A 13,114-nucleotide genomic window follows, 5' to 3' on the forward strand; every position below is an offset into this window, starting at 1 on the left:
ATATCAGCACTTTGGAAGGCCTAGGCGGGCAGATTACTTGAGCTCAGGAGTTTGAGATCAGCCAGAGCAACATGGCAAAACCCCATCTCCACAAAACATACAAAAATTAGCCGGGCATGGTGGTGCTCACCTGTAGTCCCAGCTACTCAGGAGGCTGAGGTGGGAGGATCACTTGAGCCCGGGAGGTGGAGGTTGCAGTGAGCTGAGATGTCACCACTGCACTCCAGCCTAGGTAAAATCAAGTGGGAGCTATGCTGATTATCACTATTTAAGAGGTGTGGCAGGGGGAAAAAACCCTCCTTATGGCCTTATAAAACAACTATGGGGAAGGCTAAAAGCAACTTATTATGACCAACCATGACAAGGGCACCATTGAGCATTGGTTCAGGATCAGACCTTTGAAAGCATCTGTTGCTCCAGGAGCACAGTTCTTGTCAGGGTGAAATTTCAGGGCGAGTTTTCTGTAAGCTTTCTTAAGCTCTTCGTCACTGGCATCTCGAGAAACTCCCAGAATTTCATAGTAATTTCTGCATTTCTTGATCCTAAAAAAAATCACACGCATCTATGTCTATAAAGGTCCCTTTTGTACAACTAACTGCAAGATAATACATCGATCCTACCTCCAATCTGTGGGACCCAAAACAAACCTGTAAGAAAATTAGTGCACACGTTAATGAAACATTCAAATTCATTAACAATGTCCTTCTCCCACCCAGAACTTAATGCCTTTCAAAGTACTTTTACATCTACTGTTTACTCTTCCTATATCCCTGCAAGTGAGTAGAACAAGTATGCTAATTGTTACACCAAGGTTCAGGCTAAGATCCTGAGAGATGAACTATAGGACAGCAAAGCTGGAAGAAACAGTTAATCACCCTGTTTGTTTATAATTTTTTCTCTCTTTTTCCTATGGCTATCTTTTTAAACTGTGTTTTTTGCTTTTTTTTTTTTTGAGACGTAGTCTTGCTCTTGTTGCCTAGGCTGGAGTGCAATGGCGCGATCTCAGCTCACTGCAACCTCTGCCTCCCAGGTTCAAGCAATTCTCCTGCCTCAGCCTCCCGAGTAGCTGAGATTACAGGGATGCGCCACCAGGCCTGGCTAATGTTGGTATTTTTAGTAGAGATGGGGTTTCACATATTGGTTAGGCTGGTCTCAAACTCCTGACCTTGTGATCTGCCCACCTTGGCCTCCCAAAGTGCTGGGATTACAGGTGTGAGCCACCGTGCCTGGCTAAACTGTGTTTTTAAAAAGTTAACATACACATGATAGAAGAAAAAGAGCCAACAGAACTAAAGTTTATACAGTAAAAATTCTCCTGCTTCATCATTCTCTGTCCCCCAGTTTCCCACCACAGGGATAACCATCATTAGAAGTTTTCTGTGGATCCTATGTACAGAGAGTACAGGTATAGTCCTCTCCATTTTTTTCTTGCCTAAATGGAAACATATTATTATCACTTTTCTACATCTTGCTTTAAAAAAAAAATTATTTTGGGCTGGGCGTGGTGGCTCACTCTTGTAATACCAGTGCTTTGGGAGGCTGAGGCAGGAGGACTGCTTGAGGCGAAGAGCTTGAGGCCAGCCTGGGCAGGATGGTAAGACCCTATCTCTATGAAAAATTTTAAAAAGTTAGCCAGGCATGGTGCCTTGCATCTGGAATTCCAGCTACTCAGGAGGCCAAGGCAGGTGGATCACTTAAGCCCAGGAGTTTGAGGCTGCAGTGAGCTATGATTGTTCCACTACACTCTAGCCTGGGCAACAGAGCATGATCCTGTCTCTAAAAAACAAACAAAAAACAATTTATCTTGGAGATCAATCCTTAACATATAGAGATGAGAAGTATAGAATAATAGTTTAGACTAGACAGTAGTTTAGATTAGAGTGGCAGTTCTGAACTTTTGATCTCAGCAACGTTTTATACTCTTAAAAATTACTGATATGCATGGTACAGGAAGCAAAAAAAAATTACTGAAGACCTCAAAAGAGCTTTCATTTATATGACTTCTATCAGTCCACATCTACTATACCAGAAATGAAAACAAAAAATTTTTAAACAGTGATGATGTAATTACATGTCATGTAGCCTCTCAAAAACTCCACTGTATAATCATGAGAAAATTAGTGAAAAAGACAAGTAACATGTTTGTATCATTATGACTACAGTTTTAAACTTGCAGACCTATACCCTAAAAGGGTCTTGGGGTTCCCCAACCACCCTTTGAGAACTGCTGGATTAGAGATGAGCTCTGGAGTCAAAATGCCTTGGTTTAGCTTTGATTTTGCTGTGTACTTAACCTCTATAGCTTGGTGTTATCTTCTGAAATGGGCTAATAATTATATTTCACAGAGTTGATATTGTGATTAAATAAAGTCTTCATCAAAGTGCTTGAGAGCATTTAATACTAAATAAATGTTACCTAGTATTATATATCTACCTCTTTTTTTTTTTTTTTTTTTTTTTTTGAGACAGAGCCCAGGCTGGAGTGCAGTGGCGCGATCCCGGCTCACTGCAACCTCTGCCTTCTGGGTTCAAGTGATTCTCCTGCCTCAGCCTCCCGAGTAGCTGTGACTACAGGCTTGCATCACCACACCCAGCTAGTTTTTTGTATTTTTAGTAGAGACAGGGTTTCACTGTATTGGCCAGGCTGGTCTCGAACTCTTGACCTCAAGTGATCCACCTGCCTTGGCCTCCTAAAGTGCTGGGATTACAGGCATGAGCCACCACGCCTGGCCTACCTCATTCTTTTTAAAATCTAAATATTATTGCATTGTATCAATGTATAATATATACATTACCTACTAATTTGTATTGAGAAGGTCTTCAGTCTTTTGCTACTATATAATTCAGTAAGGCAGGCAGAGATTCGGAGCTTCGTTGGGAAATTCATCGTAAGTCAGTAACACAGGTTGGACTCTAATGCAGGGTCTGGGCTGTCAGCAGATCCCTTCCACATGAGCTGCCCATGGGGAGTCTTTGAATCCCCAGCCCAGTTTCCAATCTCTGCTTCCATGGCAGACACTCAGGACTCCCTCTCCTAAATTTACTATTTGTTTAATAATGCTTTATTGAGAAATAATCCACGTACCATAAAGTTCACCCTTTTAAAATGTACAATTCATTAGTTTTTAAATACATTTTTAGAGGTGTGCATCTATCACCATTATCTCATTTCAGGACATTTTTATCACCCCAAAAAGAAACTCTATACTCATTAGTAGTCACTCCCACTTTTCCCCCAGCCCCTGGGACCCACTAATCTACTTTCCTCTCTATAGATTTGCTTATTCTGAATATTTTACATAAAAGGAGTTATATAACATGTAGCTTTTTGTATCTGGCTTCTTTCACTTACTGTAATTTTTTCAAGGTTCATCCATGTTGTAGCATGAATCTGTTCATCCCTTTTTGTTACAAAATAGTATTTCATTGTATGGATATACCCCATGTTGCTTGTCCATTATCAGTTAATGGACATTGGGTTGTTTCCCCTTTGGGGTCGTTATGAATAATATTGCTATGGACATTCATGTACAAGTTTTTTTGTGGAAGTATATTTATATTTCTCTTGGAATATACTAGGAGTAGATTGCTAGGTCAATAATCTTAATTTTCTTCTGAACCTTAAGAGGAATTGCCATATTGTTTTCCAAACTGGCTGCATTCCTACCAGCAATGTACAAAGGTTCCAATTTATCTGCTTCTTTGTAAACACTTATCATCCACCTTTTTGACTATAGCCATTCCAGTGGGTATATCTCATTGTGGTTTTGATTTGCATTTCCCTAATGACTAATGAATGTTGAACAAGTTTACATATGCTTACTAACCATATATATATCTTCTTTATTCATATATGGAGGAATATATAGGAGGAATGCCTATTCAGACCCTTTGCCCATTTTTCCAATTGGGTTATTTGTCTTTTTATTGTTGAGTTTCAAGAGAACTTTGTACGTTCCAGATAAAGTCTCTTATCAGATATACAGTTTTTAAATGTTTTCTCCCATTCTGTGGGTTGACTTTTCACATTCTTTTTTTTTTTTGAGATAGAGTTTCACTCTTGTCATCTAGGCTGGAGTGCGATGGCATGTTTTTGACTCACTGCAACCTCCTCCTCCCAGGTTCAAGCAATTCTCCTGCCTCAGACTCCCGAGTAGCTGGGATTATAGGCACCTGCCACCACACCCAGCTAATTTTTGTATTTTTAGTAGAGACGGGGTTTCACCATGTTGGCCAGGATGGTCTTGAACTCCTGACCTTGTGATCCACCTACCTTGGCCTCCCAAAGTGCTGGGATTACAGGCGTGAGCCACCGCGCCTGGCCACAGAACTTATTTTTTTTTTTAGAGACAGGGTAGGGTCCCTGTCACCCAGGCTGGAGTGCAGTGGCACGATCATAGCTCACTGCAGCCTCCAACTCCTGGGCTCAAGTAATTCTCTGCCTAGCCTCCCAAGTAGCTGAGACTACAGGCATGCACCATAACCCTGAGTTAATCCAAAAGAACTTTTTAAGGGCAGTCCCTTAATGGCAAAGTACTTCCTGACTTCACGAAGAAAATACCAATGGAGCCAGTCCAGAAAAAGGGCTCTCATTGCCCAGGCCTTCTTGCTGTACAACCAAAAGGCTGGCAGCTGGTGTTCATCTTTTCCATTCAAGGCTCAGGGGTTAGCAGCTTTATATATAATGGCAGCCCCCATCATAAACTGAACTGCATTTGCACAAAATAGCAGAGTTAGACTATCCCTTCCTGCCTTATATCCTGATGCTCACTTCTCGTCCTTACTAATACAATGTCCTTTGTGACATTTCTTTTCCAGAATAGGGCACTTTTGTCTGCACTAAAAAGTTGATGAGGTAGGGCTGGCCGCAGGGTTCACACCTGTAATCCCAGCACTTTGAGAGACTGAGGTGAGTGGAAGCCTTGAGCTCAGGCATGCGATAAGTAATAATCACATCATGGACTGTATGCCTTTCTTATAGCAGTCCTGCACCCATATAAAAGCTTCATTTTCAATATGAGATGAAAAGGTATTTTGCAAAAAGTGCAATGTTTTCTTACCTGCTGGCATTAAGTGCAGGTGGATCACAAGGCCAGGAGTTCAAGACCAGCCTGGCTAACATGGTGAAACCCCATCTCTACTAAAAATACAAAAATTAGCTGGGCATGATGGTGGGTGCCTGTAATCCCAGCTACTTGGGAGGCTGAGGCAGGACAATTGCTTGAACCTGGGAGGTGGAGGTTGCAGTGAGCCAAGATCGTGCCACTGCACTCCAGCTTGGGTGACAAGAGCAAAACTCCATCTCAAAAAAAAACAAAACAAAACTGGAGAACTGCAAGAGATCACTTTTTACTGCTATACATAATTTACTCAAGAGACAAACTGCTCACAAAGAGATGATTAGCATCATGTGGCATTTTAAGCAGATACTCCCAATACTTGAGGCTCAGCAAAATAACAACAGGAGCTAACTACAAAATTATTACAGTAGTACAGTACTACTGTTAATTTTATGCAGGTGTGATTAATACTGCACCTGTATGTTTACATTTTTCTCAAATGCAGATGGTACCATGTAGTCTCTTAAGTGTTTGTGAGCATATGTTTTGATAGATTTTCACTTTTTATAATAGATTTGTGTATATTTTATGACAGTAAATGATAAAATAGACTAGAATCTAGATATATTTTATGCACTCATATAATTTTCTTAATTTTTTTGGTATGTCCATGCTCCATGGTTTGTGAGATGGTGATGATGATTATTATTATTTGAGACAGAGTTTTGCTCTTGTTTCCCAGGCTGGAGTGCAATGGCACAATCACAGCTCACTGCAACCTCTGCCTTCTGGGTTCAAACAATTCTCCCGCCTCAGCCTCCCAAGTAGCTGGGATTACAGGTGTGCGCCACCACGCCTGACTAGTTTTGTATTTTTAGTAGAGACGGAGTTTTGCCATGTTGCCCAGGCTGGTCTCGAACTTCTGAGCCCAAGTATTCTTCCTGCCTTGGCCTCCTAAAGTGCTGAGATTACAGGTGTGAGCCACTTTTTCAAATTGCTGCAAATCTAAAAAATTTTTCGAATGTATTTATCTTTTAAAATTTACATATAAAAATCCATGGTTCAAACTGATGCCACTCAAACCTGTGTTGTTCAAAGGCCAACTGTATCTCTTTTTTAAAACTATTTATTTATTTCTTTATATATAGAGACAGGGTCTTGCTTTGTCACCCAGGCTGGATTGCAGTAGGGTGATCATAGCTCACCTCAGCCTCGAACTCCTGGGCTCAAGGGATCCACCTACCTCAGCCTTCTGAGTAGCTGGGATTTTGGGTGCATGCCACCACACCTGGCTAAATTTTTATTTTTAGTAGAGACAGGGCCTCGCTATGTCACTTAGGCTCGTCTTGAACTCCTAGCTTCAAGAGATCCTCCTATCTCAGCCTCCCAAAGTTTTGAATTACAGGCATGAGCCACCACACCCAGCCTCAACTATATTTTCTTAATTTCATTTTTTTATTGTTCATTGCTAGTATATAGAAAAATGATAATTTTTGTATATTGATCTTATATCCTGTAACTTTGTCCAACTTGTTTATTAGTTCTAACAGTATTTGTGTGTGTGTGTGTGTGTGTGTGTGTATTCATTAGGATTTTCCATTTACAAGATCATGTCATCTGTGGATGTAGTTTTACTCTTCTTTCCAATTTGGATGGCTTTTATTTCTTTTTCTTGCTTAAATGCCCTGGCTTGACCCTCTAGTACAATGTTGAACAGAGTGGCAAGAGTGAACAGACATACTTGTCTTGTTCCTGATCTTGGTGGGAAAACACCTAGTTGTTCACCTTTAAGTATGATGTTAACTGTGGATTTCTGTAGATGGACTTTATCAGGTTGAGGAAGTTCCCTTCTATTCCTAGCTAAGTGTTTTTATTATGAAAGAGTGTTGGGGCTGGGCGCAGTGGCTCACACCTGTAATCCCAGCACTTTGGGAGGCCGAGGCGGGCAGATCACAAGGTCACGAGACCATCCTGGCCAACATGGTGAAACCCCGTCTCTACTAAAAATACAAAAATTAGCTGGGCATGGTGGTGCGTGTCTGTAGTCACAGCTACTCAGGAGGCTGAGGCCAGAGAATCGCTTGAACCTGGGAGGCAGGGGTTGCAGTGAGCCGAGATCGTGGCATTGCACTCCAGCCTGGGTGACAGAGCAAGAGTCCATCTCAAAAAAAAAGAGTGTTGGATTTTGTTAAATGCTTTTTCTGTACCTATTGAAATGATCGTGTGATTTTTGTCCTTTATTCTATTAACATGGTATGTTACATTGATTGACTTGTGTGTGTTAAACAATCCTGCAATACTGGGATAAATCCCACTTGGTGAAAATATATAATACTTTTTACATTGCTGTATTTGTTTTACTAGTATTTTATTGAATATTTTAAAATCTATATCCATAAGGGATATTGGTTGATAGTTTAGACTTCTCATGATATTTTTGTCTGGTTTCGGTTACAGAGTTAATACTGGTCTCAAAGAATGAAGCCAGCTGGGCCTGGACTTTTCTTCATTGGAAGTTTTTTTGTTTTGTTTTTTTTTGTTTTTTTTTCAGACAGGGTCTCCCTCTGTCACCCAGACTAGAGTGCAGTGGTGCTCACTGTAGCCTCGCCCTTCCAGGCTCCATCAATCCTCCTACCTCAGCCTCCTGAGCAGCTGGAACTGCAGGTGTGCACCACCATGCTCGGCTAATTTTTGTGGGGTCTTTTTGTTTGTTTTTTATTGTACTAATGAAGTTTCGCCATGTTGGCCAGGCTGGTCTTGAACTCCTGGGCTCAAGTGATCCTCCCACCTCAGCCTCCCAAAGTAATGGGATTACAGGCATGAGTCACCATGTCCAGCTAGAATTTTTTTGATTGTTAATTAAATCACCTTATTTGTTGTAGGTCTACTTGGGTTTTCCTTTTTTTTTTCTTTTTCTTTTTTGGAAATAAGGTCTCTGTCACCCAAGCTGCAATGCAGTGGCACTACCATAGCTTACTGTAACCTCAGATTCCTAGGCTCAAGTGATCCTCCTGCTTCAGTCTCCAAAGTAGCTGGGACCACAGGCATGTGCCACCATGCCCAAGTATTTTTTTTTCTTTTTTTAGAGATAATGTATTGCTGTGTTGCCCAGGCTGGTCTCAAACTCCTGGTCTCAAGCAATCCTCCTGCCTCAGCACCCCCAAAACTCTGGGATTACAGGTGTGACCCACCATGCCTGGCCTCCATTTTTCTTGGGTCAGTTTCAGTAATTTGTGTCTTTCTAGGCATTTGCTGATTTTATCTAGGTTATCTAATTTGTTGGCACACAATTGTTCATAGTATTTAGATTGGTAGGGATATCCCTCTTTCTTTCTTTTTTTTTTTTTTGAGAGACAGGGTCTTGCTCTGCTGTCCAGGCAGGAGTGCAGTGGTGCGATTATGACTCACTGTAGCTTCAACCTACTGGGTTCAAGCAATCCTCCTGCCTCAGCCTCCCAAGTAGCTGGGACTACAGGTTGGTGCCATCACACCAAGCTAATTTTTGTATATATAAATTTTTTGGAAGAGAGGGGGTTTCACTGTATTGTCCAGGCTGTCTAGTTCCTTAAGGTAGATTAGGTTACTGATTTGGAGTCTTTTTTAAAAAAATAAGCATTTAGAGCTATAAATTTCCTTCTAAGCACTGTTTTAGCTGCATCCTATACATTTTAGTACGTCGTGTTTTCATTTTCACTCATCTCAAAGCATTTTCTAGCTTTCCTAGTGATTTATTCTGTGACTTGCTTGCTTATTAGGAGCTTGTAGTTTAATTTCCACATATTTGTGAATTTCTCAAATTTCCCTTTGTTTTTGATTTCAGAGAACATACACTGTATGATTTCAATCTTTTTAAATTTACTGAGGCTTGTTTTATGACCTAAGATATGGTCTATCCTGGAGAATATTCTATGTATCCTTAAGAAGAAAATCGTTCTGTTGTTGTTGAAAGAATGTCCTGTAGATGTGTGTTGTGTCTAGTCGGTTTCTGCTGCCTCTCTTAAAGTAGAAGCAGGGTAGTCAGTTCATGTTATACCCTAATATTCCACTTCTACTCAGTCTTCCCTCTGAGGTCAAGAAGCTAGTATGCTTCAATTATCATCATCATCATCATTATCATCAGTCAATACTTACATAGCACATCCAGGCACTCTTCTAAGCACTTTCCATAAAATCACTCATTTAATCTCACCACATGCTCACCTTTGTACCCCAAGCAGCTGTTCCTCACTATACGTGGAGTTCCCCTCACCCTGCCGGGTCTGAGTCCACTCATTCTCACACTTCTTTTCCTTTTGTGCCTTCATGCAGTTACAGCAGCCACAGGGGTCATGACTCTCAGGAGGTGTGTCTTCTGGGTATTTGTTTCTTCTAACTGCATCAATGTAAGCTGCAAAACAACAGCCCCTCCATTAGGTCTCCATCTGACCCTGAAAATCAACTTTGCAACCTGCCTTTCCTCTCTGGGAGGCTGCTCGTAAGCATGAGAAGGTAAGCATGATGGCCAGGGCTAGAGGTGTCATGCTGACTTTTAAGCACTCATACAAAGCTGAATAAACATGTTTCTCTGTGGTCCACGGTCAGAAGAGACACTGCTCGTAAAATAGTATTTTTTGCTGCAGTGCCTCCCACCCCTAAAATTTAAAGTAGAGAGGAGTTCAATTCTTTTACACTAACAATTATAGAACTAATATATACCAAGGAACTTGGCTAGAAGATCAAGAGGGCGGATGGGTAAGACCTACTCCTGACCACAAAGAGGTTAGTTTAATGCAAGCTTGTCCAACCCGCGGCCCACAGGTGGCATGTGGCCCAGCACGGCTTTGAGCTCAATACAAATTCGTAAACTTTCTTAGAACATTATGAGGGCCGGGCGCGGTGGCTCACGCCTGTAATCCCAGCATTTTGGGAGGCCAAGGCGGGCGGATCACGAGGTCAGGAGACCGAGACCATCCTGGCTAACACCGTGAAACTCCGTCTCTACTAAAAATACAACAAATTAGCCGGGTGTGGTGGCGGGCGCCTGTAGTCCCAGCTACTCGGGAGGCTGAGGCAGGAGAATGGCGTGAACCCGGGAGGCGGAGCTTGCAGTGAGCCGAGATCGCGCTACTGCACTCCAGCCTGGGTGATAGAGCGAGACTCCGTCACACACACACAAAAAAAACAAAAAACAAAACAAAAAAAAATTATGAGATTTTTTTTGGCAATTTTTTTTAAGTTCATTAGCTGTCATCAGTTAGTTATTTAGTCGTCAGTTAGTGTATTTTATGTGTGGCCCAAGACAATTCTTCTTCCAATGTGGCCCAGGGAAGCCAAAAGATTGGATACCCCTGGTTTAAAGGGAGAAGATTCAATAACAACACCTGCAGAATGTAAAGAGGGTCATAAGCAATACAGTCAAAAGGGGCAGAGCACTCATGTCTTCTCTGGAGGACCTGAGAAAGGCTTTAACATCTTTCTTCCGCTTAACATCCCTCAGCTACCTCCACCCACTGCTCCTGGACAGTCTTCCTCTAAGTCGGCCTGGCTAACTCCGACGCATCCTTCTTGTCACCATTTGTAACACTTTCTGCAAGAAACCTACCTTGACAGCCAGTCTGCGTTAGGTGCCTTGTAAGTGTGCTCTCCAAATCCCTGACCTTGCTGTGTAGCCCAGGCGTTTTGTATTATTCGCCCGTTTTGTAATTGGCTGTTCAGTCGTCAAACTCTCTCAGTGGGCTGCGAGTTTTGTGAGCTAAGGGACCCATGTCAGTCAAATCCCCACTGCAGAATCAGCATTAGGCGGGGCACACAATAGGTATTGGATCAATATTTTTTGCCTGACTGTAGGGTGGAAAAGGCTGGTCCTGATGCCGGCTGGAGCGACATGATCAAACAGGGACTGAAGGTCAGGTGGCCCAGTTAGGCGAAAGATAAGGGCCAGGTTAGCAAGCTGCGGAGAGACCACAGCACCCCACGGGCCCTCCAGTCACCCTGGCACGGGCGGGGCCTGACAGCTGCAGGCCCTGGGCGGGGCGGGGGCGGGGCTGGGGGCCGGAGGCAACAAGTCGTCACCGGTGACTCTGGGCTCGCGGTGGGTCCCCAGCTTCCCTACCCCATCCGCAACCCTACTCAGGCTCAGCATCTTTTCACAGGCCTCTATCCATCACCTCAGACCCAGGATCTCAGCCCTTGTGCGTCTTCAGGATCCTCATCCCTGATGTCTCCCGAACGCCGCCCTATCCCTCGTTCAGGCGGGGACCTAGTACCTTCCGTCCAGCGCTCCCCGCTGCCCAGAGTCGCCGCCATATCGGTTCCCAATCAGCAGGTCCGCCGAGCCTCCCCCGCGCCCGAGGCTGAAAGAGAAGGGGGCGCGGAGCGCGGGGCACGCTGGTCATTGTAGTCCAGTCCATATGAGCTCCCGGGGCACTGGACTACAACTCCCGGCAGGCTCTGCGCCAGAGACCGTGGGAGATGCAGAGAAGTGCTCGACCTTCGTCAGGAGATCTGTGGAAGAGTGCTGCTGCCAGCTGCCAGCTGCCTGCAGCACGGCTCTTGGCTTTTCCTCATTTGTAGAGTTGGGATAGTGGCTTCGGCCCTGCCTAACCCTAGGGACATCCAAAGAGGGGCGACTGAAGTCCTGCCTGGAAAGGGCTTCGCAAACTATAGGCTAGAGGGTGACAGTATGACTATTATGCTCCTCAGGGATGTCTTTTTGAAGCATACGCTAATGCCTGTTCTGTGCAGTCAATGGTAGGCCCTAGAGATTCAGAGATGGGTTTTGGGGATGCCGAACCCAGCCTTTGGAAGCTTGAGTCAGGAAAATAGAAAAGTGATGTAGATTTATGGGGTTGGAGGGCAATCTCAGTATGTCCCTACTGCCCCAGCTCCTCAGGCACTGGACATCAGAGGGTATCGGGGTGGAGAAAGAAGACATGGAAAGGTATTGGGGCCGGCATGAAGAGCCTCCATCTTTGCTGTTCCTGTCCTTCCTCCAACCCATCCTACTCCAACACCCCTCTGACACTTTTCTCCTCTCTTCCAGTCTAGTTATCTCTTTAGCCCATTCGTTTCTTTTCTGAAGGACCAGACATTGAGATTAGTAAAATGGAAATGAGGAAATAAATATTCTTGCTGTTCCTCATCCAGGTATGGATGGAACCTAGCAAAGAATAAAAGCAACACTTTCTTCATAGGTGGATGGCTACAGTTCATCCCCAAACAAAAAATTACCCAGAATTAACTGAGGTCTTACCCAAGAAGACCAAATCAATCATGATATCAACTAGCACCTACTTAGGCAGTTGGGGAGAGATGTATATTCCTGGACATAAACTTGGAAGGGTAAAAGCACCAAAGGGCATGCAGTTCCAGCCCTTGCCTACAGTCATGGCCCTGGCATCACTGACATTATGCCCACTTAAGAACTCAGAGAACGGCCGGGCGCGGTGGCTTATGCCTGTAATCCCAACACTTTGGGAGGCCGCGGCAGGCGGATCGCGAGGTCAGGAGATCGAGACCATTCTGACCAACATGGTGAAACCCCGTCTCTACCAAAAATACAAAAATTAGCTGGGCATGGTAGCGTGTGCCTGTAGTCCCAGCTGCTCAGGAGGCTGAGGCAGGAGAATCGCTTGAACCCGGGAGGCGGAGGTTGTAGTGAGCCAAGATCGCGTCACTGCACTCCAGCCTGGGCGACAGAGTGAGATTCTGTCTCAGAAAAAAAACAAAAAACAAAACTCAGATAACAAGGCCTTTCAAGTGGAAAAAGCACTGGTCTAGAAGTTGTATAGGTGTTATATTAATAGCTGGGGTTTTGCCACAAATCATTGCGTGATCCTGAACATCTCCTTTTTCCTTCTTCTTTGGCCTCAGTCTCATCACCTATAAAACGAGAAGGTTGGATTCAATTAGTAGTTTTGTTTGTTTGCTTTTTGAGACAGAGTCTTACCCTGTCGGCAGGCTGGAGTGTAGTGGCATAATCTCGGCTCACTGCAACCTCTGACTCCCTGGTTCAAGCGATTCTCCTGCATCAGCCTCCCGAGTAGCTGGGACTACAGTTGCACGCCACCATGCCC

At 43.8% G+C, this 13,114-nt stretch overlaps 1 protein-coding gene across 11 annotated transcripts in view; it reads right to left on the reverse strand.

Annotated features, from left to right (window-relative positions):
- Positions 1-13,114, reverse strand: part of DNAJC18 (DnaJ heat shock protein family (Hsp40) member C18) — a 32,862-nt gene that overhangs the window by 16,455 nt on the left and 3,293 nt on the right. For 5 of the 11 annotated variants that reach the window (XM_054685211.2, XM_054685216.2, XM_054685214.2 and 2 more), the window contains 3 exons: positions 11,306-12,920; positions 9,261-9,447; positions 397-542 (listed from right to left, as the gene is read on the reverse strand). In XM_054685211.2, coding sequence (XP_054541186.1) covers positions 397-542; positions 9,261-9,447; positions 11,306-11,345 — 373 coding nt within the window. In that variant the 5' untranslated portion in view covers positions 11,346-12,920. Of the gene's footprint in view, positions 1-396; positions 543-9,260; positions 9,448-10,641; positions 12,921-13,114 lie in introns of those variants that run through there. The other 6 variants (XM_016953912.3, XM_016953911.3, XM_016953909.3 and 3 more) reach the window with 2 other exon arrangements.

This window comes from Pan troglodytes, chromosome 4 (assembly GCF_028858775.2).
Source record: "Pan troglodytes isolate AG18354 chromosome 4, NHGRI_mPanTro3-v2.0_pri, whole genome shotgun sequence".
NCBI classification, from domain to species: domain Eukaryota; kingdom Metazoa; phylum Chordata; class Mammalia; order Primates; family Hominidae; genus Pan; species Pan troglodytes.